The sequence below is a fragment of the Strix uralensis genome, chromosome 7 (genome assembly GCF_047716275.1).
Source record: "Strix uralensis isolate ZFMK-TIS-50842 chromosome 7, bStrUra1, whole genome shotgun sequence".
Lineage (NCBI taxonomy): Eukaryota > Metazoa > Chordata > Aves > Strigiformes > Strigidae > Strix > Strix uralensis.
Window position 1 is genome coordinate 11,887,712 of NC_133978.1, and position 23,643 is coordinate 11,911,354.

The 23,643-nt window shown below is 36.7% G+C and overlaps 1 protein-coding gene across 6 annotated transcripts in view; it reads left to right on the forward strand.

The window, feature by feature from the left end:
- BMPR1A (bone morphogenetic protein receptor type 1A) overlaps positions 1 to 23,643 on the forward strand; it is an 83,818-nt gene that overhangs the window by 47,768 nt on the left and 12,407 nt on the right. For 5 of the 6 annotated variants that reach the window (XM_074874440.1, XM_074874444.1, XM_074874441.1 and 2 more), the window contains exons 3-5: positions 11,980 to 12,187; positions 20,658 to 20,820; positions 22,660 to 22,762. In XM_074874440.1, coding sequence (XP_074730541.1) covers positions 12,121 to 12,187; positions 20,658 to 20,820; positions 22,660 to 22,762 — 333 coding nt within the window. In that variant the 5' untranslated portion in view covers positions 11,980 to 12,120. The remainder of the gene's footprint in view (positions 1 to 11,979; positions 12,188 to 20,657; positions 20,821 to 22,659; positions 22,763 to 23,643) is intronic. The other variant, XM_074874445.1, reaches the window with a different exon arrangement.

A 23,643-nucleotide genomic window follows, 5' to 3' on the forward strand; every position in this document is an offset into this window, starting at 1 on the left:
AATTAATGAACTGGGATATCCAGAGCAAGAGCATTCTAATCGTTCTCTGGGTTTTATAGTCTTGACCTAAACACTTCCTCCTGACTGCTTTTAAGGTCAGGGCATAGAGAACAATGGCCCGATACGCCCCTTGAGTAAAGCTGTATTTGTACCACAGTATTTCATCTGCTGGTTTTGTTTCAGTACAGTTCTTAACTCAAATGTGTGAAAAAATCTCAAAAAAGAGGAATGGAAAAAGTACTCAGGATGTGACATAGAATCGGTCATTACAAGATACTGTACAGTGTTTGATAGAAAAGGTTCACTAACAGTGAAATTTTTTTGTCCCCTTTCTTTCTGCCAAAAATAACTCTTTATTCTCTTCAACTTGCAACAAAAATTTCTTCCCATTATGGAATCTGTGGTCTTCCTGTAACCCTCTATTTTTCCTTCACGGGTTTAATTTGAATTACCCTTAATTCTGTTATATTGGAGGTGATTAGTGTAGGCTAAAGAATCATGAGAGAAAGAAGGTTTTGATAGTGGAGATGTGAAAGGAATACATGACTTTTAGATACAATAATGGCCTTGAGAGAAGTAACGTAAGAAAAGGCAGAATGAGATGGTTGTAACAATGTGATCTTGAACAACTGGGGAATAATTGAATTGCCAAAATTAATGAAGAGGTGATTTGGGAGGCAGATGGATTTACTTGTAAGATTTTTAGCTGAAGAAACTGTTGAGACATCAGAGGAGATAGCTTCAAGTTTAAGGATGGTGGGGGAAGGGGGTAAATGCTTGCAGTAAAAATTAGTGTTCAAATCATTCCTGTAGTTCTGAGTGTGGGCAGTTTAAGTCACCACAAGGGTCAAAGAGAAAAAGTAGGAAAGCAAGTGAAATTGATAGGAGAAGGAACTTATAGTATAATCTCTGTACCTCCTTAGTTTCCTTTGGTCTTAGTCCAGTTGCTTTCTTGTGATATGGAGAGAAAAACAAAGATTAAATGGAAAAAAATAAAGGATTTTTAGCTGAATGTGAAGTTTGATTTAATCTAAAAACAAAGCCAACCAAACTACTACCTTATATGTTGTTGATTTGCTGTTCTTAACTCTACTGTGTAACATTTGTTGAAAAACATTTCTTTCTTAGTGTATTTAAAATAACCTTTTTGCACTAAGGAGTGGTGTAATTGCTTGAATACTAATGGGAGAGATACCATTAATAAACCTACTAAACTCTAAATATTTTTATCTCAATGAGCTTTCTAGTTGTGCTTCTTGTGTGTGTGTTTGTTTTTGAATGTTGTGTTTAAAAAAAAAAATTAACAGTATTGCTTTAGCACTTCAATGCAGGGAAATAGGGGACTATAACTGTTGAAGTATAAACATTACCTTTGAACTCCGTCTTTGTCTACTTATTGAAAGATTACTGTGTTTGGATTTAGAAATGTCTTTGAAGCTATATTTGATGAAAGTACATTGTTTGAACTTAAGAGGAGTAGTCTGTGTGCATGTGCATGGCATGTTGTTTCTGTAGTTATTTAACCAAGAGGATCTACAATGCACTTAGAGTTTAACTTCAGTTTACATTAAAATGTATCTTCACCTCAGCAAAACTTGCAGAATACTAACGGGGTAAAATAATCTGACACCTACATCTAGAGTCCTGGAAATTTTTCCCAGACCAACAATACTTTCTTACATATCTCACAATTAAAAATTAAGTATTGCAGATGAAAGTAGAAACTGAATGCAGTGTAGAACTAATTTTAGATTATGTGTACTGTGGAAGCACTTTCTTAATATAGCCATCTAATTTAATATCTCCAGTATTTGCCAACTAACTGTGTGTGAGCATGTCATGCTTTATATGTACGCATTTATCACCCTGCGATACTGAGAATAACTGAATACTTTGCAGGTTCTATGTAAGGTAGTGAATGTTGTAATTACAAGATACTTGCTTGCCAATGGACTTCAGTTTTTATTCTTTTTTCCTTTCTTTCCCCCCCCCCCCCTTTTTTTTTTTTTCTGCTTGGGCCTATTGAAGCTTTGTTAACCTACCTGTGTGTATCAGGGTTCTTCTCGCAAGCTCTGGGAGTTACTTCTGAGATGGCTTGTGAGGTTACTACCCCCAGCTGTCCACCTTGCTCTTTTGCTGGAGGTCAGTACCTCTGTGGCAGTATCAAGCAAGCACCAGCTTATCAGCCACAGCTGTTCAGAGCCTGGCATATTAATTTAAACTGCCATTGATTCTGGTTTAGGCTATGCTAGACTTGCCACCGACAATACTTGCTCACTTCTCTTGCCCTTGCTGTGGAGATGGTAACCTCCTCGTGTTTTGTGTCTGGAGCTTGTAACCTCATCAAAATACTCCAACATGAGTTTCTAGGGTGAGTGTTGAGGCTCACAGATGACAGAAAAGCTGTTAGGTGAGTATTCATATAGTCTAAAAGAATTTATAAGAGAGGTTTAAAGGGCTCATTTCAGCAATTCAAAGTTAGAAGGGCAATATAACTAACATGAAGAACAAACTTAACAGTTAAATGTAATTTGCAAAGTACATATCTAAAATTTTTTCTCTGTAGCAAGGACGCTTTAAAGAGTAATTTCCCCCTGCCACATCCATGTTTTGGAGGTGTGTAAAGGAGCAGTGTCTATTACTGCATTTATTTGGCCTATCCAGCTATTAAATGGCTGCTTTGGAAGACTGATGGAGACTCTCCTTTGAGAATATCTGTGTGTTATTTACAGGGATTTGTGAGAACAGCCAGACAGAGAGTTTCTCCTATCAGCAGAGTATGGTGCTTTATGGGCATGGCAAGCAGGTGAGGGAAATGAGCATTAAGGTTTACCTTGCCAAGCAGCATTTTGTATTAGCAAATCGTGATGATGTTGAACTTGCCAGTCTTGTCTCTGCTGTTTGTATGTATTGAGCAAATACTGTTGAAGAAAGCTTTTCTCTTGCCCATTGCAATGAGGAGTGCTGAATTTGATGACTTAAAAATTATGGGACTTATTTATGAAGTAACACTTGCAAGTGTGTTTTTATCTTGTTCACCAAACAATGTATGAATTAATTTGGACAGCAGTTATCTTACGGGTAGCAGAACAAAACATATGTCCATGTTGACAGTTTTAAGCGTTTTGAGGGCAAGCAGTTTGCTTCTTGAGAAATGCTCTTCTGTTGGCCTTTTTTTAAATACTAGATCACATGTCACTTGCTTTACAAGAGACACCATAGTGTCCTGGTCAGATACCAGAGGGAAAGGATTTGCAGTTATGTAAGTAGGCAGCAGTGATTCCCGTGTTTAAGGCATCGCTCCTAGCAGTTTGGAGGGGGTTGGTTTGTATTTTTGACTGGGGGTTGTGTTGGTTAGTAATTCTTTCTGTCTGTTCTCAATAATTTGAAAGTCTGTCTTCCAGGGGTACATTAAAAAAAGGAAGGAGGGGGGTAAGGTCTCCTTTCTGTTACTGATTCCTAGAACTTATTTCCTGCTCTGTTTGGAAAGTATATCCTTTAATAAGTAAAATCATACCTGCAACGTGAGTGAGAGGAGTGAAGGCTCCGGGAATAGCATTATCGAGTTGACTCTTTTGACCTTGGTAATTACTAATCTATGCAATCGAGTATTTCTGAGCCTGGTCAGCCTTGCTTATTTAGCATTTTACTTGTTTTATTGGTTTTTACAAGTCTTGAATAGGAAAAGAGGATTTAAAGAGAAAATCTGAAAAAAGAAACCCAACCCCGTGTTTATTCGTGAGGGGTAGAGGTCTTCTAGAGGGGAGCTGGCTTGCAGAGGGGGAAGACAGTATTCTTATGCTAATCCACGCTCTGGATAAGGAGCAAAGCAGCCGTGCAAACAATGGAAGTGGAGCCAGAAAGTCTGCTCTGCAGTCTAGCACGCCTTGAAAAGCATGTCAGGCAGGGCGCCTAGGGCTGCGCAGGGGAGGGGCCCGAGCCGAGGGGAGAGCTCCAGCTCACTTTATGGAGCTGGCAGCTCGCCATAAGACTTAGAAAAACCTTGCTACCTAGAAAACAAGAATTAACCGTGGAAGCGAGGGGAAGGGGGAGAGAAGTAGTTGCAGTCTACTTTTCATGTTATAAAAACCAAACCCAAAAAACCCCCATTGAATTGTCTCAGCTTTGTTGCAGCTATTTTCTTCTTTGTACCGAAATTGAAATTCAAGTGATCTGTTTTTTAAATAGTAACCACTTTTTCTAAACAGTGTTCTGCACGAGAGATGTAGATTTTAGCAACGTGCCCCTACTCAGAAACTGGCTTACACTACCCTCATGTGGGCAAAATGCTCCCATCGGAGAGTGTGCTGGAAGCTGGAGCTGCAGGCTGGCCTAAGGATGGCATTGGGGGGTTTTTGATTTTCTATTCCTTGCTCCTTCTCTTATAGGAGAAACCCACGTCAGTGACATCGGGGAAGAAGCATGGGTTTGTGTAGCATGCTTTGTTATTGATTAAATTCAGTAACCAGGAAAAGACAGGCTGTTTTACTTAGGCACCATGAAATGAAAAATATGCTCTGTAACCACCAAACAAAAACCCAGTTTCTGGAGAACTCCTCATGAGTCCCAGAATTTGCATAATCACCTTTGCTTTGGAGACAAAAAGTAATTGTGAATTTCTTTTTCTAGATTGGGCAAAGGTTATAGGTGTAACAGAAACAAGCCAAGACCATGGTATCTAAGTATAATAAAAGCTTACCCTGTCAATTTTATAGTTGGGGGATTTTTTTGACATCGATTAACGAACAATTGTCCTGAAATTATGAAAAAAATTGTGTAAGGCTGAGAAACCTTTCCTGTGAAAGCATTTGTACTTTAAAAGGCACTGGTCCTGATTTTAGGGTCCGTTGTTTACTTTAAAAAAGTGAGCAACTATATATTCAGGATTGAGGCCCAGCTTTTTCTCTTCCTCAGCCTAGTTATATTGTTTGTATAAAATAACTGTAATTCAGAGCCAAAATATGTGATGGATCTTGTAGGCAGTATAGTATGACCATAATATTTTCAATAGTGATGTGTGACATTTGTAACGATTTTAATGACTTTTTCTCTTGCTGTTTATTTTTAGTGAAGGAAAGGCTTTCTTTAAGTAACTTTTTTGTGAACAAAACTTAAAAGGTTTAAGTTACATTGCCAGTTTGGATTTGCTAGATTTAGAGATGGAATGTGTTACATGTGGAGACTTTTCTCCTCGTTCGCATTGACTGGTATGACACTAAGGAACTAGCAAAAATGATAAATAGATAAAAACATTTAAGAATGATAGCTTCTGGGTAGAATAGCAGAAGTTTGTCATTTATGGTGGGAGGAGCATGGGTGTTCATTTGCCAATTGTCTTAAGGGCAGAAGCTCTCAGCCAGCTAATGGCCAAAGTGATGGAGTTGAAAGAGAGGAAATGGGTCAAGATAAATAAAAATTGTGTAGTGAAATCCTATTTGAATATGCTCAAATAAGAGAATGTGTCATGTTTGTAACACGCTAGGATATTTTTGAGTACCTGATGGCACTGGGAAAATAATTTTACTGAATTTCATTACTGTTAATTTTATGGCAGAAACTTTGTAGCAGTTAGTTAATTGGATTCCAGAGTAACAGTAAGATGGGCATTCAGGAGTCCAGTGAGTGGCGTCCCCAATTACCTAATTGTGCTGGGCATGGTAAAAAGCAGCTAGGCTTTAATTTCTTCATGGTTAACAACTTTGTTTATGAAACAGACAGATATATCATAATTTAGTAGTTTGGCTTCTAAATTCTGCAATAATGTACACACATTTGATATTTGCAAGGAGTGTGAAATCTTCCTTTCATAAGATTTCTGTTAGAGTATCCAAGGTGGATTTTGGTGACTTTTCTTCCAGCTGCTCAAAAATAAGCCCTTTTTCAAAGACTGTGAACTGTCTTGCTGCAGAAAGCAGTTGTTGGGGGCTTGTGTTTTTTGAATGAACAAATGCACCATAGTAGTATGTGCTTTATAAACACATGGTTATAAATGGCCCACAAATAGAACTCAGGTATGTTTTTCATTTAAGTCTTTTGAGAAGTGTATAATACGCACACAAGAATGCTTCATTTAATGTTTCAGATTTTGTAGCAGTTTGTAGAGGGAGAAGGAACATTGAAATGATTTACATAATCTTTTGGCTTTTAAGTATATGCAGTCACTAATAGTTTTAAATAATTCTAATACAATCCACAGTTTAATGGAATTATTTCTGTGAGCTTGCACAGATAGTGCCTAAACAAATAGGGCCTTATTTGAAGTATTTTTTGTTCATAGCCATGCAACCAACTAGCTTGCAATAGCCAGCAGTTGTCTTCATCTTCTATGATTTCTTCATAGGTTTTGGTGGTGGATTTACCTGTGTTTTCAACGTAGTGTATTTGACAGCATTTAGCATAGCTGGTTCAGCTGTTTCAGTATGACACTTTTCTGCAATTTGTGTATCATAGAATCATTCAGGTTGGAAAAGACCCTTGGGATCATTGAGTCCAACCAACGTGTAGGTATGTCTTGCAATAAAATAATAGAAGCATGTTTAAAAAGTAGACTTATACAAGTATTTGACAGAATTGTACAGTACAGAATCTGAAGCTTTTATTTAAATTTTCTTATTATTATGGTATTGGTTAAATTTGACTATTTGAATAAGCTAAGGTTAACTAGAGCTGGTTTTGTATTATGAATAACAAAATGGAGTTGTAAGGTCTCTCTTGGATCAGAGTCTGCTCCCATCCTGTCACCTGCAGCTACATGAGATGGTGGCCTCTGTAAACTAAAGACTAATTAAGTTTTTGGACTGTATTTAGTTTGAAAATCTGCCCTAGAACCTTCTAACCAGTGGTTAGGAATTGTCTTCTAATTTCTGATCTAAATAAATTTTAATGGCTAATCCATACCTTGTTGTTGAACCAGTAATTTTCTTCAGGTTGAATAGCTGTCTTTCTTTCCTCCTGTTTATTCCTGTGTTACATTTTCAAAGAGTAATCATTTTCCTGCCAACTTTCACTGTATTCATATTTTTTTTCTTTTCGTCTTCGTTAATAGGGCTTTCCTATCCTCCAGGTAGTATTATCAGCCCTTCTAGTCATACAGTGAATTTATCAATCACGTTGTCTCTGCACTACCCATATTTTACCATTTCACCTGGGAAATCTCCCTAGGAAATCCAAGAGTTGTGTTGTCTCTTTCTCCCAGCAACATCACATGGATGTCTCTGATGTTCTGTAATCAGTTAGTATACTCGAGTCCTTGGACGTAGCCTATCTCCTATGCATGAACTCCTAGTTTATGTGAAGCAGAAATCCTTCAGAGTTCCCAATATGCATAACTTCCCCAATTTCATGCTGGTTTATTTCATTCCATTTCTGTTACTTCAGTTCTTCATGTGATCCAAATCTTCCTGCATAAAAACAACACTCAACTGAATTGACAATTCATGTTTGTCAGCAAGGTTTATCAAAGTTTTACTTCTTGTGCTTAGTTCATTAATGAAAAGGGTAAGTATTCTTGAATCAAGCTGATTGAAGAATCAAAGTCCTTGAATGTCATTTGAACCACACTAGTAATCTTTGTTCTTGAAACTACTTGTCATCTCCCTTGTAGGGAATTCTTTACTGTTCTTACAATCCTTCTTTTCTTCATCCAAATTAATAATTTTCTTTGTGGTATCATATCAGGTTTTTTTAAGCTCTGGAAGTTGTTGTATACTGGCTTAGGCTGACAGCCCAATTTATCTCTGGTATTCTGTTCCACCTCGAAGTTGTGTTCAAAACTGTACATGTGATTGAGGTAGTATGCTTATGGTTACCTAAGTCACTTCTTGCCCCCATTACACATAGGAGAAACATTTAATATTTTTCAATTTTGCTTTGGCAAATACGTTTACTTGCTATTGTATGTACTGCTGCAAATGTTTTGAAACATCTTGTCTGTTGAAATGGATTTAATGTTCTAATTCTTGTCAAGTCTGAGATTGATGGGTTTTTTTTCATATGTTCCCCTTTTACTATTCTGTCTCTGTTATATTCAGCACTATCATTCTTTACTGAAACTTGGGACAGTGCAGCTCATTTGGTTTGGGCATCATGCTGTTAAAAATATTACAGAGCCACATCTGAAAAACAGTTACTACTGAACTCCCTTCTTTCAGAATCGTTTTGAACCATATGACAAATCTTGCACACTTTAGCTTCATATATTTGGAGTCATACAGAGTGTAGGGGTAGACTGCAGTGATAGTGCCATGAATTCACAACTGAATTCCAGTTCAGAAAGAAACCAACACAGCTTTAATAACAAAAGCATTTTCATCAATAAACTATTTTTAGGAAGGATAATAAATTACACTGTAGACAAATAGGGTGTTACGATTGATGAATAAATTACTTTTTAACAGATTATGGTAGAATGCTTCTTCATGGCTACAATAGAAGAAAAAAAAAAAGTGAGAGTGAGGACTTTGAAATCAACTGGTTGGCTTATGGGTTTGAATTTCTTCAACATAGCTGTTGCTGGAGTATCGTTCCAGGTGTTAACTGGTGCTTTAACACATTTGAAGTACGTCATTCAGTTGTGTCATTCTACACTGTTAATACCAGGCAGGTTTTGGAGAAATTCCAGCTGTTGCTCACTTTAGATAGAGTGCCTTAACAGTCTGTCAGTCTTCCTCTTTAATGGGAATCCAGAAATTGCTCCGAAGAGGTGCGGCCTCTTCAGTTTTGTTGAATATATTTTTTGTTGTGGTGGTTTGTTTTGTTTTTAGTGAAAGATATTCTCATACAAAGGTCATAACTATGTTGTTTTAGGGTGCGGCATTTGTTAGAAGCACTAGAAGAGCTAGTCTGTTTTTGAAAACTTTTTTTTTTTAAACTACATAGTTATATCGGGGTGCCCAGTGATTTTTAAGAACTAAATGTTTTCAAAGTTTCCATTTCTGCAAAAGAGCAACGTAGGCTATGAGAGAACTAATTGTCTTAGTTTGTTTAGCTCAGAAATGTACATGAGTAAAAGGAAGAACAATTTAAATGATGGGTTAAAAAAAAAGCCTGAAATCTGTTCTAATAGCTGTGGCAGGAAAGCTCTGTTGAATTTTACTGTGGTGACTGAAAAAACTGCCTCAACCAATCCACGTCATGTTTTTGACACAGCTTTGTTGCTTCTGTAGTGTGGGTGGTATAATAGGATATGTGTCCACAGTGCAGTTCACATAGTTCATATTGAGACATTTTATTGTAAGTCGCTAGTTTTTCATCAGTGCCTTAAGCTCACCTGCCCAACGGTGAGATGTTACCGTTAGCGCTGTGGGTGCAGCAAGGCTCATCAGTGCTTGTCTGTCCAGGCCTTCGGCCAGCTGTGGGGCTTTCCTGGCTAAGGGTGAACTTGACACTGACACTAGCAGCAACAGAAAGATATAGTAATAGTATTAAGGCGTCATATGTGCATTTCAGAGGAAGAGAAGGGAATTGCAGCCCTGCTGGGTTTTACTTTCAGTTGTTGAGGTAGTCTTTTAACTGCTGATAAGCATTCTCAAATTATAATGATTTTAAAATGAGGAATTGTAGCAAAACTTGTTCTCAGTGTCATTTTATTGCATGTTTTTATATACATTTTCATTTACATTTTTATATATATTTGTGAAAAGTGAAATATTAATGAAAGGAAGATTCAGGTACAAAATACTGGTTCAAAGCGGGGAGTGTTATATTCTTGAATAGGCTTGGACAACATTTTTGAAAGCTACCTTAGATTGTTTCACTGAACAAAAATCACCACAAAATTGGAAGTGAGTTGCTTGAAAATGTGGGGTTTTTCCTATGTCTTCTTGATTTTTTCGGTGACGTACTGTGTGGTGCAGTGGTAAATACACGTTGCACATTAAGTTTCTATGCCAGTGTTCTCTTTTACCTTACTGAACTGGGGAGCATGATCACCAGTTTTCTGAAAGTTTAAAATACTCCTCCTTTTGAAATGTGGAAGAGTGAGAATATGTAGTCCTTCCTGAAACTTGCATGAAGACAGACAGAAATTATTTTTAAATATACTTTACACAGACTATTAATGGAGGGTTTTCTTTGATGGACTGCAAAAATAATACTGTAAATAAAGTCTTGTTGTTTTACTACATACAAGCTGTTAGCAGTTTTCATCTTCCACATGTTTTATTGAGGATTGAAGTTCATTGCAGTTGAAGTACAGAATAAAGCAATAATACTTAGACATGTTGCTGTCCTGATGTTTTTATCACTAGAAGGATGTTCCCTGCCAGCTGTCAGAATTGGCCCTGTTTCTTGTGATTAGGAAACACTAAAGAGAGTGAATATTTTTGTTACCATATTGCTTTTACCTCTGCCTTGCCAGGAAGCTTATTTTGAAGTTACTTGTGCTTAGGATGTCCGCAAAATTCTGAGTCCATCCTGCCCGTCACCTGGCAGTAATCATGGCAAATGTCGGGGCCACCGCAGCGTTGGGGGAACATTGCCCGCGGCCGGGAGGTGCCAGGCCCCGTGCACGCCCCTGGCTTCCTCTGGTGCGGAGGCGCTTTGTCGCTTCATTACGGAGAAGTCAGAGACGTGTGAAAAGTAGGCCAGGGGTCGGGGCGGCCTGCCCCAGTCCTGCCGAAATTGAAAGTGACGGACACCTCCCGACTTGGCCGCTAATTTGCCTTCATGTTAAATGCCTCCAAAGCACTAATTAAAATGAAAAGTTCTTGGGTCTCACCAACAGACAGATTGAGTTATTGATGGTGGAAGCGGCCACCAACAGTAATTGCAGCCTATCCCCGAGCGAACGCCCGTTTTGGCATTCATGAGCAGCGCCAGGCTGACAGGGGTCAGGGGGGTCAAGCCCACCAAAACAAGAGGCCGAGGAAAGGCAAAATCAGTCCTCTGTTCATCTTTGTGCAACGTCGCTTTTGTTGCGATTAACTATTTAGGTGTTTGAGCTGCTTTTTAGTCCTTTGAGGCCTAATTATGCTTCCCTTGTGAATAGCTGTGGAAAGTTCGTTAAGCAGAACGTGAGCACAACTACTGCAGTCTGAAAAAGTATCATCTTATTCAATTTGGCTGTCTTTAGCTATGTGTTCATACATTGGATTAGTAGAGTTTATTTTATTTTTGGAGCGAATGATGTGTGCGTATAGTAGCATAATTTTTCAGGAGGGACTAATTTGTGCAAAACTTGGGAATTCAGAAGGATATCAGGATTTTGAATTGGAGTTAACAGAGATTAACAATAAATGTTCATTGGTGTTGTGAACTGAGCTAACTTTCTTTTCTCCAGAAAACGCTATATAACATAGTAATCTACAGGAAGAGGGACTGGAATATAGTTGATGCTAAATGAGAAATTAATTTGTTCATTCGAATGTTAAATGAGATTGTGCTTTTTTTTTTCCTAGAAGACAAAAGTAACATTGTAATTAGGTAACTAACCTATTTTAATACAAATTTAGCTTTCATCCAGCAGAGAGACTGGGGTTTTAGTGCAATAAAGCTTCTCTGCAAGCATTTTTCAACTGGTGGCTCAACATGGTATTGCTTTTTTCTCTCATATTATGGAAAGTCACCCCTGAGTTTCATTTTTAAGAAAAATAAGAAGTTATAAATTTAACTTTCTGTAAAAAAATAGTTTTCAAACATATTTACGTGTTAATCTGTTGAATACTACCTATGATAGCTGTATATGAGTCTAAAAGACATGGCTGTGACTAGTGAGCTAACATACTTAATAGTTTTGATAGGAGTGTGAAAACATTCCCATAGGTTGTTATCAAAAACATGCATTTCAGAAGAAGCCTAATATTCAGTTGGATAGTAAATATGGCTAATATTTTCAGTTATTAATCTTAATAAACATATGCAATTTAAATTATTTTTTTGAGCCATGTGGTTATGATCAGTGTGATGAAAAATCTTGAAGGCTTTTTCTTGTTTCAGAAACGCAAGGAGTTTCTTAACACTTTGTTTTACTGTATCTTTCAGGAAACAAGGTTGGAAAAGTTACAAAAGCATCTTCGCAGTCAAACACCAAATCTTGTATTAGGCTTCATCGAACAGACTAAGCTTAACATTTGTCAAGCAGAAGGGCCAGTCGTCTTGCACAGGAAGTATTAAAAGTGAACAATGACTCGATTGAGAGTTTATGAGCGATTGCTTGGAGCCTATCTGCTTATCATCCTCCATGTTCAAGGTAAATATGTATTAGCTGAAATAAGTTTATATTTTTCATCCGTAACTAAGTCGTGTGTATTCCAGTGGTTGGAATAGGGTTTTTTTCATTTGGGGTTTGGGGGGTTTTTTGTTCTTTTGCAGGTAGGTGGCTTATCTGCCTGACATGACACGTAGACACTTCCTTAAAAAGAAGGATGTTACAGCGATCATGTGTTGTTGTAGTATAGATTACAGATTAGGTCTATTTTAGCAAATGCTTAAATAGAGACAATACCAGAAATGTGTAGTACACTGTGGAGCAGAATTAAAGGTTTGACTTTCTGAATTTCAGTTTTCTGTATGTGTGCGTCTTTGATCCCTTTAAACTTGACCCACTGAAGAAATGACAGTGGGCGGTTCCCCATGCTTTCTGATACTTCCAGTAGCCAAGAGATAGTGTGGTGTATCTAATCTAAATAAACTTGTTACACCTACTGGATGGGCTGAGGTGAGGCTGTGGGATGTTCATAATAGCCTGGTTTTTAGTTAGTGAAGATACTTGTTTGTATGTCTGTTGTCTTTCCAGCCACCGCTTATCAAAAACTTCTGGAAATCCAGTTATCATTAGGACTTGAACTGCTCACTCAAGTTGGGTTGAATTACAAAGAAATGTATTGGAACCAACCAATGTGGCTGTCTCATGCTCTATCAGGAATTGAAGTTTAAGTATAAAGATTATAACTAGTTTGTGGGAAAATCCATTTTATTGTTACTTCCCTACTCCTTATTAGCAACTGTACCTGGCAGGTCTGATTCTGTAATTGCTTGTAGTTCAGAGAAGTGTCAGAATAGCAGAATGGTATCTGAGCTGTTAGTGGTATTGCATTCTCATGTTTGGGACATGAACAGTAGTGCTATTCATGTCTGTCAAGCATGTACATCCATAGTTGGTCTCTGTGTAAGATTTCTTGTTCTCCCAGCTGTGCACCTCTCATGTTTGAGTTGAGTACACAGAGCTTTCCATATGCTTTGAGGGAAATAGGCAAGACTAATTTGGTACTGCCATTTTAATACTTGGAATGTAAAAGGTTTTATATTCTCTTTCTATACTTCTATCAATTACTGCTTAGTGCTTGATTTTATTTTGAGATATTCTTTGAGCTATTTACTTTCAAGAATAACAATTCAATGAAGCCATTAAAATGGGGAGAGAAGGAAGCCTGCTAAGTACACAAATGGCAATCTTTATGTTCTGTTTCTGGTATGTACCTGCAATATTAGGTTAAAGGATTTAGCAGAGATGTCTTTATCAGGACTATGCTTGATACATAGCTTGACAACTGATTTTAAGAGCAGACTTACATCAAATGTGTAATGGGCCTGTCCCTTCCAAGCCACTTGATCCTGCCTCTTCCCATGTGCTGGTATTTATCCTCTTGTAACCAAGTGCCAAGGTGTGTTTGGGAACTGCTGCAGCTTCTAACCTGGGTGGGGGGAATCAGAGCACAAGACTGTACCCTTAAACATAACCCAAACCTTCATTAAGCAGTAAATATAAATTACACTGAAGATATTTACCTGGAATTGACCAGGGATGAGCTGTCAACTACACTAAGACCTGAATTAAATGAATAGTGCCTCAGTGCAAGGAGGATCATCTTCAAGCTCTTTCAAGTACCATCCCACACACATGTTCACAGCTAAGCTTTTATGGAACAGAAGTCTTCTCTGGATCTGTGCAGAATTGCACTTTGTTAAAGATATTTAAAACTGCCATTCTTCCTTTTGAGGTTCCTGTGGAGTTCAGTCCAGGAGGCCACCATGAGCACACCGAAGGCTTCTGTATTGTTGAGTACAATCTACAGAATTGTAAACACTTCTTCCAAAACTGGACAAGTGTTCCTGTATAATTGCCAAGCTATTTGAGCACTTTCATCTTTTTAGCCTGCAGGGACTCAGAATAGTATCTCCTAACTTCTAGGTATGTGCTTTAAGCACTGATGTTTGGCTGGATTCACTCTCTGTGTGTGTATGTGTTTGTATGCATGCACACACATATTTCAGGAGTGGGGAAGAGCATGGGTCTCAGTTTGAAGCTTTGCCGTTGCAGCAGAGGTTTTAAGCTTGAAAGCAACAAACCAAACATAAATCCAGGATTATTCCATCTTTGGAATAAACACAAATAGAAATAATATACAAATACATGGATCTCTTAATGACTTAAAATTAAATTACATTAATTCCTTCCATGGTCACATTTATTAATAATGCTTCAATAAATAACTTCTAATCAACAATAGAGCTAGATTAGGTTTAAAGACTGAAATTTTTTTTCAGCTTCTAAAGAAGAAATTGCCTTGTCTCAGTAGCATTTCCGACTTTCAAATCAATACTGAGCAAGTTTTGAAAGCCATGGGAAAGTCGAGCTTGCTGAAATATTGTTGGTTCTTTGATGCAAGTTGCCTAAGGGCTTATCTTCAAACATACGAAATAAGCTTGGTTTCTAGGGGTGATGAGTAGAAAAACAGACAAGTCTTTCTGCTAGTCCCCATGTTCATAGAGGAGTTGTGCTTGAGGGGGGGAAAGAATAAAGTTGATTGTCATCAAGTATTTGATATTTTTATAGGAAAGAGGAAATCTAAAGTGAAAAGTCTTAAAAAGTGGAAATTGAAAGTGGAAAAAATAGTTTCAACAAGGAAAATGTATGCAGGATGTTACAAAAATGCATCATAAAGGAACCATTAGAGGTGGATAAGACATATTATGAGGAATTTAATTCCATTCAATCTGTATGAAGAAAGGTTATTTAAAGTTAAATTTTAGAATAATTACTGTTAATATTAGATATTAAAATGGACTTCATTAAAGTTGTCATTGTCCATTGGTGAACTGAAAAAAAATCTATTGAGATTTGATTTCACTATCGTACCTAAACTTTTATTCAAAGATTTGTTATAGAAAAGGATATTATTTTTTTAAACTTCTATGTAATTTCTTCATTTGAGGTGAAATAGTTACTAAATTTAAACATATAAACTAATCTGAAATAAAGAAAATATTCTAAAATCTGCAGAAGCAGCTTAGAGTTGTCAGAAGCTGATCTATTGCTTGAGGATAGTGTAGTTCTGTTTATCAGTGATTTCCCCAATTAATGACTGTATCTGTCTTTAAAACATGGGCAGCAAACATGTACTGTTAAATATTTGTTTGATTAAAGTTATTTTAATGGATTATTAAAAGGTGATATATTTATTATCATTTCACATTTAGTTTTAAGTAACTTTATTCTTCAAAAGTCTGTTTAATTTAAATAAAAATGCAGTGTAATTTTTTCTTTAAAAGTAAAATAAATGTAAAATTTTCTTGTCTCTGGCTTTTTATATTGAATACATAAGGACAGAGTGTAGTCTTCAGAAGTGACTTTTTTTGGGAAGGGAAGTGGAAGCAGAAGCTGGGGATCGCTGGTTAGGAAGGTAGAGGGGCAGGGACTGCCTGTGTGTTGAGCAGTATTGTAGCTCCTGGGAGAGCTGGAGGGTGGTACAGAGAGATTTTAAACAAGTAGTCTGGGAACGTGCTGTGATTTTTAGGAACCAGTTCTGCTAGGTGGAGCTACCTCTAACATGCCTGGTCTTTGGAGATCACAGCCTTGATACATAAAAAAGCACTATAAGGAGAATTATGGTTAAAATGCCAGACACAGAGCTCATAGAAGCATTGGAGATACTTTCTTTGCACTCATGCTTGTTCTGATCTTTTTAAATTTTGTGTTTCAAGAAAAAGTATTTTACTCAAGCTGTATCAGTCGTACCAAGGTTTAATTCACATTGCAGTACCTGTTAAATCATTATGAAAGCTTGTGATCAGCAGAAAGGTGAAATGTCCTTGTTGGAGTGGATGATTTTGAAGTATCTGCATCCTAAAGCAAGAAGTAATTTTAAACTACCACATAAAAATTTTTCATAAGGAAGGCGTATCTAACATAAAGAGCTTTGGTACAACTTTCATCTTTTATGTAAAGAGCCCAGCGTGGGCAAGCCCTGAGTGTTAGCTAGCCCCAGCGAACACTTTTAGCACCAGCAGGATGGCAGGTGAAGGTGGTCTTCTGACAAAGATTCTTTTTATTTAAATATTGAATTTATTGGGGTTTACAAGCTTGGATAAGAATAGCTACAAAGAAATGCTGACAGTACTGTAGTTCTGCTAGGATAAGTCCCTTTTAAGGATAATGGACTCTGGAATAAAAATTTTTTATGTGGAACATCTCTTATGAATTCAGAAAGCTATTGAACAACTTGAATGCTGTAGGCTACTAGATGTAGCATTGCAACTTGTCTATCCAATTTGTGGAGGTAGAGGGATACAGTTAAGTAAGAAATTATAGGCATAATTTGACTTTTGTCTTTCACTTACTGCTCTCTGCATTTCTTAAAGCTGTTTTTTTATGGGTTACACAAATCTTTTCTTGGATCAGAAGACTCAGTTTTTAGTGGTTAATAACACTTCACTGCCACACACAGTACTTTTTAAAGATTATCCCTATTAATATTAGTATTTGAAGCCATGCTTTCAAGTAGACGTACGTTTCTAAACTAGTGGGATTTTTAATATACAGTGCTGCTTTAAAATACATTTTATAGTTCTAACTTACTTTCTAGTAAGTTAGACTTCTTACTAGTTCTTTGAATAGTTTATATTTTTTGATCAAGGGCTGGATATGATACATTGGCAGACACTGTTATTTTTTATTTAAAAAAAGTTTAATTTTAAACAGAAAGCCATTTAATTGTCTTATCTGTAGCAGTTGTTCACACTTCTAGAAATTTAAAATTACTGAAGTATGTATGAGACAATGTTGTGAAGGAGGAGAGCAAATGATGAACTGGGAACGTGAAGTCCCATCAGCTTATTTCTCTTTATTTTCTTACACTGTGGTTACATGAGAAGAAGAGAATGTTCCAGCTCACTATCACTCTGATATTTCATTGAATGTTGTAAGCTGTTGAAATGTGGTAAAATACACATTATAGAGCAGTTTGTATATTTAAAGGTATATGACTGTATCATTCTCAAGGCTGGACAAACAGGCTGAAGCTGGTTCAGGTTCTTGAACAAGCCCTCCAGCGTGTGACAGTTCATTTGCTGCTAATGTATATTATTTTGCCCTGCCACCCCTGTGCAGTTTACAGGTAGAGGATAGAAAATAATGGAAAAAGAAGCTGTGCTGTGTCCGAAATCTCTGGATATTGTATTTCAGTGCAAACTTTTTTCTTTTGAAGCTGTGTGTACTAATGCATAGCACTTAACACCTTTGAAGATTATGTAAGATTTGTGTGTGTGTGTTTCTTAGCTGCACCACAGAGCTGACAACTGCATGTGTCATAGAAAAGAAGCCATTAATTACATCATCAAGCAGTGTAGTGTCATAAGATCCCTAAAACGTGATCCTTCCTTTCTTTGTCCTGCTCCCAGAAGGAAGATAAAGCAGTGTGAATGTTTGAGAGGTGAAGGTCTGAGGGTGGGGGATAATGAGAGTACTGGTGCAAGAAAGTCAGGTGATTCCTGAAGCAAGATGTCATTTAGGCATGTCCTTCATTCACTCTTGTTTGGTTACCTAGTGTCTCTTAACCAGGAAAAACATCAATGAAACATCCAGTGACCCCATTCAGATCTTGATCTGCCCTCTTAATATCTCAGGTGAATGGAAGCCAAGTCATTTTCCACATTCAACTCCCTTCCCCATACCTAGCATCTTTGAGGTAGACACTAATCTTTCTTGAAATGCTGAGGATGAATTGTAGTACTGCAGTAAAAGATTCAGTTAGGGATAATATCTAGACAGGGGCTATTAAAAACTTTCTTCTGAAGTGATCCCAAACAGTCTCAATATTTTCCTTTTTCTTCCTTCCCTGAATACTCAATTAAACTCCTGTTTAATAAGAATTCTCTTTACAGTCTTAGAAAGTGAAAAAGGAGGGGTAAAGTGATTTTTTTCCCCTGCGGCCTTTGTGCAATTCAGATTTTACCTGTAAGATGAAAACAAGCCACCACGGAGTATTGTGTGTCTTTCACATTACAAAGATAACAAAATTGTAGTCTGTTTTTGCTTTGAATAAAAATCTTTGCCTATATAAACTGTACAAAAGACAAAGATGCTGGTTTTTTGACAATACAGTTATCTATTTTGGATTTTATTTGGTGTGTTCTTCATAAATCTTGTTATACAATCCATCATAATAATTAAGAGGAAACATGTATTTCATTTTAGTATAAAAGGTTGGTATACCTGTAGTCATGCTTCAGTGTTAGTTTATGAAGAATAATACTGCTTTAAAAGATCCAAGGCCTGCATAAAAACATTGGTTTTTTCTCTTATGAGCTAGGAGAAGAAGCCATGCTTTAAGCGTTCCTCGATTTTATTTTTTTTTTTTTTCTCCCTTCTAATGAATTGAAAAATACTGCATTCACCACTCAGGGTAGGAAGATGGATGAGTGACTGAGACATAGGTGATAAAGTATTCTGACTTCTAACGTGGAATGTCCCTGAAGATAAGGGGGTTTTTATAATATTAATTAGGAAGGATAGCTTAGCAGTTCAACAAAATTAGAAGACAATATTTATACATATGCAGTGGCTTTCCCTTTAAATATTAAGTAGAATTACCTGTTCTCTGAGCACGTAAGGAGAGTACAGAATGTTGTGTAACATCTGTAGCACAGTATTAAAATGAGCTTTCAGTTTATGCTGGGAAGAAATCTGTAGAAAGAGAGAACAGATGGAGGAGATGCTATTTCATACATGCAAAATTCCTTTTGGTTAAATCCAAAATACCTATTGCACAGGTAAACTCTGTTATTCTAGCACTGTACGTTCTTTCCTGTTAACAATCTGTACATATCAGGGAATATTTAACTCAGGCATTACTGAAGTACTGTTTGGAAACTATATTTCAAATAAAACATGGTTAAGTGATTTGAGGGTTTAGGTAAATGGTGCTGTACTTAGGATATAGTCATAATTGTATCTGAAAAAGGCACAGTTTCATTACTTTCAGGGGAATTGCTGAAATTCAGAGTACTGGGTGTGCTGTATTAATCAGATAAGGAAAGTACAAGTCTGCTTTTTTCAGAACAATAAGATAAAATTTCACAAATACTTAATCACACATTTGGCTGGATGATACAGTGGATGTTACAAGAGTGATACAGAGGGTGGTATGGTATCTGCACAGGGTTTTAATCAAGTTTTTCTGCACATCTTTCAAGCAAGGTACAACATGAGTAATGTTCTCATTACTCCACAGCTAGTGTTCAGTGGGTTTGACAAGAAGCCACAACAATCTGTTAAAAGAGACCATGAGTTTCCTGGTCAAAGTATTTTTTTTTATTCTCAGATAAATTGATATTGTGACTAAAATATTTTTGAGAGGTACCGAGGTACCTCCACTTCTTAAATTATAACTGAATTTGTAAAAGCTTCTATGGATCCTAACCGGCTGTTGTCTTATCTTGCACACTGAGCCTCCCAGAGGCACTTGCTGTAAATTGTGTCCATCCAGGTGATAGTCTTCACAGCTCATCTAGTTTAATTTGGTTCACACCTCAAGGATTTAGAGCCAAGAATACTGTTAGTGATGGACAGAAAAAGATTTTTCTGTTGGTAAAATTATGTGTGATAAAGCTGGAAGAGATGGATGAAGATGTTCTCATCTCATATAGTGGTCACAATGCATATTCCAAAAGGAAGATGTGCTTTTACTGCATGTGCTTCACTAAGAAAACAGATGGAATTTTTCTTCTGAATGCCTACGTTCACAAAAGCACTTCAATAATAGGAACCAGAACAAATGATGCTCAACTTTCCTACTGTTGAGAAATTGAGGGCTACTTGAAACATAATTTAGCTCTATTTTTATACTGTGAAAGCTCATTTGTGTGGATGTTCATGTCATTTACTGAAATTTAATTTGCAAACAAGATTTACTTTAGCTCTGTTTTGAAGTACTAATGCATACAGAGATCAAAAAACCCAAGAGATTTTGGAGTTATTACCACTCTTCTGTGAGACTCTGAATCCATAAAAAATTACTTCAGAAAATTAGAAAATTGCATATTAAGTACATTCAGTCATGCATAAAATTATACTGTAGTGGTTATCAAGCGGTCAGTATTTTGGTTTTCTGAACACATGAATGAGAGAGGCTTTCTTCAGAAAATTCTTACCAGTTACATCACTGCTTTTCTGCCCCACTTCAAAAAGGGAAGATATCCTCTTTTTCTTTATGTTGATTACAGTTGGAAGATCTGTTAAGATACAAAATATTTGAGGTACGTATTTCTACAATAAAATTATTAACTTAGATTTCTGCCATAATCTTGGGAAAGGAGGTTCTTATGTCTGGTATCGTTCAATTATTTGTTAATATATTTATTCTATTGTTGCGTTTTGCCTGTAAAGCTCTTGAACAGTTATCATGCAAAAATATTTTCTTTGGGTTTTTTTAAATGTCCAGGTCAAAATCGAGACAGCATGCTTCATGGCACTGGAATGAAGACAAATCCTGACCAAAAGAAACAAGCAAATGGAGTAACACTTGCTCCAGAGGACACCTTACCTTTTCTTAAGTGCTACTGCTCAGGACATTGTCCAGATGATGCTATTAATAACACATGCATGTAAGTATTGCATACAGGATAGAAGAGGCTCTTTGAAGAGGCTCATTTTTGTTCATGAGAGAGCAAATGATTTAGAGTGCTGACTGAGTTTCTGTCAGATGATTTGACCGTAATTGATTAGAAACTCCCTGGTTCTGTGGACAGCTGAGCTCTAAAACCCACAGTCATTTGTATGTAAACCATACTGCTTTCACCATACCTTAGAAGCATTTGCAACTGGTCATTTTGCCCCCAGCAACTGCTTTGAAGGACTGTGGTTTTAGGTAACCTGTAGCAGTTTATGACTGAGTATTAAATGACCCAAATCTAAACCTTCTGATATGACCACCTGCTTGCTTAGTTGAATATTTCTTCACCTAATAGTCAAAAGGTAATATTACATAGCCATTTACTGAGAATTTTTCTTGTTAAATGTGGATTAGTTGTGGAGTGTGAGGGAAAGGCAGGGGAAGAAAGAAAAGCCTTTGAACATATAGGGACTGGAGGGTAGTTTTAACTTTTGTAAGCCTAAGAATCCTAGCAGACTCATGCACTGATTATGTGCTCACTTGAGATGTTGTGTTATTCATGTCATGCTTGTGTTTCCTTTTTGCTCTTCATTTGCAGTTCCATCTTTAAGGCCCTTCTGTTTTCTTCCTCAAGAATTAATATAAAGATACATAATAGAAAACATATTACTTGCTACTGTAATTTGAGTCTTTAACACATAGTATTAAGCCTCTCTAAAGCTGTTGCTTGGCAGATAAACCAGTTTGAGGAACCCAAGGAGGTAGAATAAACATAGTATCTTTTTAAATGTAAACACAGGTAGTATTTTACAAAGATAGTTTTGCACCTAGAAAATGTTCAGTTACAATCCAGTATTTCGTCTTGGTATTTATTTTTTGCTTTTTATCGCCATCTACTGTATGCAGTCAGTATAGGCCTTATTAATTTTTTGCCTCTGAACTAATGGCTGTATAGATCATTATTCTGATAATAAAGCTGTTAGAGAGTTAATAACACTTATGCAGTGTTCATGTGCAGGGAATTTTATGGCATCGTTTCCCAAATCTACATTTCTTTACATTCATTTAGATAAAAATTTTTGGAAAAAAAAAATACTTCTGGGTTTGTTTTCCTTAGTATCTGTGTTGAGGGAGTGAATGAGTTTTGATTTACTTAATAAAATCTTAATTTTACAGGTATTGAAAGCATGGACCTACCATTGAAAATTGGTCTTCATGTAGTATAGAAATCAAAGCATTTTTCTAAAGAGATAATGGGGAATTGAAGCGCCATTTTTTTTGAAAGAGTGTAATTAATTTGTTACTGTCAACTTCAGAAAGTGGATTTGGGGGTTTGTTTGTTTTGCCCCAAAGGCTAAGTATTTGAGAGAGATCATGTGGGAAAAGTGTAGCTGAGCTTTTGACATTGAAATAACCATCTTTCACATATTGGGGCTTCTCTTAGGGAGTTTATCATTGCAGTGTCAAGAATAGTCACAAGCGAATTATTTTTTCTTTTTTAATCTATGAAATTGTAGTCAGTAAGCAGATCTCTGCTTTTCCACCCCCTCAGTTGTTTCTAAAAAACTGCATGTGTGGTTGTGTGTGAGCAATCTGAAGGGGGGGGTAAGGAAGTAGAAAACAGAATATTTGGGAAATAATATCCCTACAGTGTTCTATTTAAAAATATTGTGGGGTTCTTTTGTTCTCAAACTGCATGGTAACCACTGTGTTAAAGAAGAATTTTTCAAGATATTGCCATTCTAGTATTCTTAATAGGTTTGTGGTCAACTAATGCTGCATATTAAAAACCAAACAAGCTGGTAAAGCACAAGTGATATGTTTATTCCAGAACTAATGGGCACTGCTTTGCTATCATTGAGGAAGATGAACATGGAGAACCCACGCTCGCTTCTGGCTGCATGAAGTATGAAGGTTCAGACTTCCAGTGCAAGGTAAAGAAAAAGATACTAAAATTTAAGATCTTCATGGAGATTATGTAGGGAAACTGCATAATCAGTTTAAATCTCTGTTGTTTACAACTGCAACTGTAAAGTTTTGCATCTCAGCATTTACCAGTGAGGAGAATGGGACTGAACAGTCATGGGTGTGCAGTGGCAGAAGGGACACTTAATGATGTTTGAGCAAAGATTGGACTAGAGTCCTAGCTTGTTGGAGTTCTCTGCAGGTATCTAAGCCACTGACAAAATGAACAGAGGACATCAATCTCTTACTTCTGTCAGCTGTTTCCTTACTTGAAGAGACAACTTTATAGTCAACCTAATTGATCTGAGTAGCTTATGTTTTAATGCAGACTTTCTTGATTGTTTTAATTTGAAATTCTTGTTTTCTTCAGTTCATTTGACAGAAGAACATAATAATGAGTTGTTTTCACAGAGTACACAAGAGCACCCTTGAAGTTTCGTGAACATTTACACAGAGTTTATCAAATGTATATGTCTTCCTGTCTGATATATAACTTTTTTTTTTCCTTTCTAGAAGTGTTATGTATTGTTAATTGCATGAATATAACTTTTGCTTTAAAGGGGTATAATTAAGCAGACTGCTGCCTTTAGAACTTCTTTATCTGTTATGAAAGCAAGGATTTGTTTAGAAGACAGGAATATAGTGCTAGCTGGGCAAATGAATACTGCCTTGGAAAACTGCATTTTGCTTTTTTCTTTTGTCACATTGCTTATATTAAACAAAGCTTTCAGAGGTAATCACCAGCTGGGTTGCTTTCACACCCTACCATCCCCCAAAATGCCATCGCTGTTTTGGATATTTAATTTTAAATCTCTAGGACTTGAGTTTCTATATAATGTAGCTGTCAGTA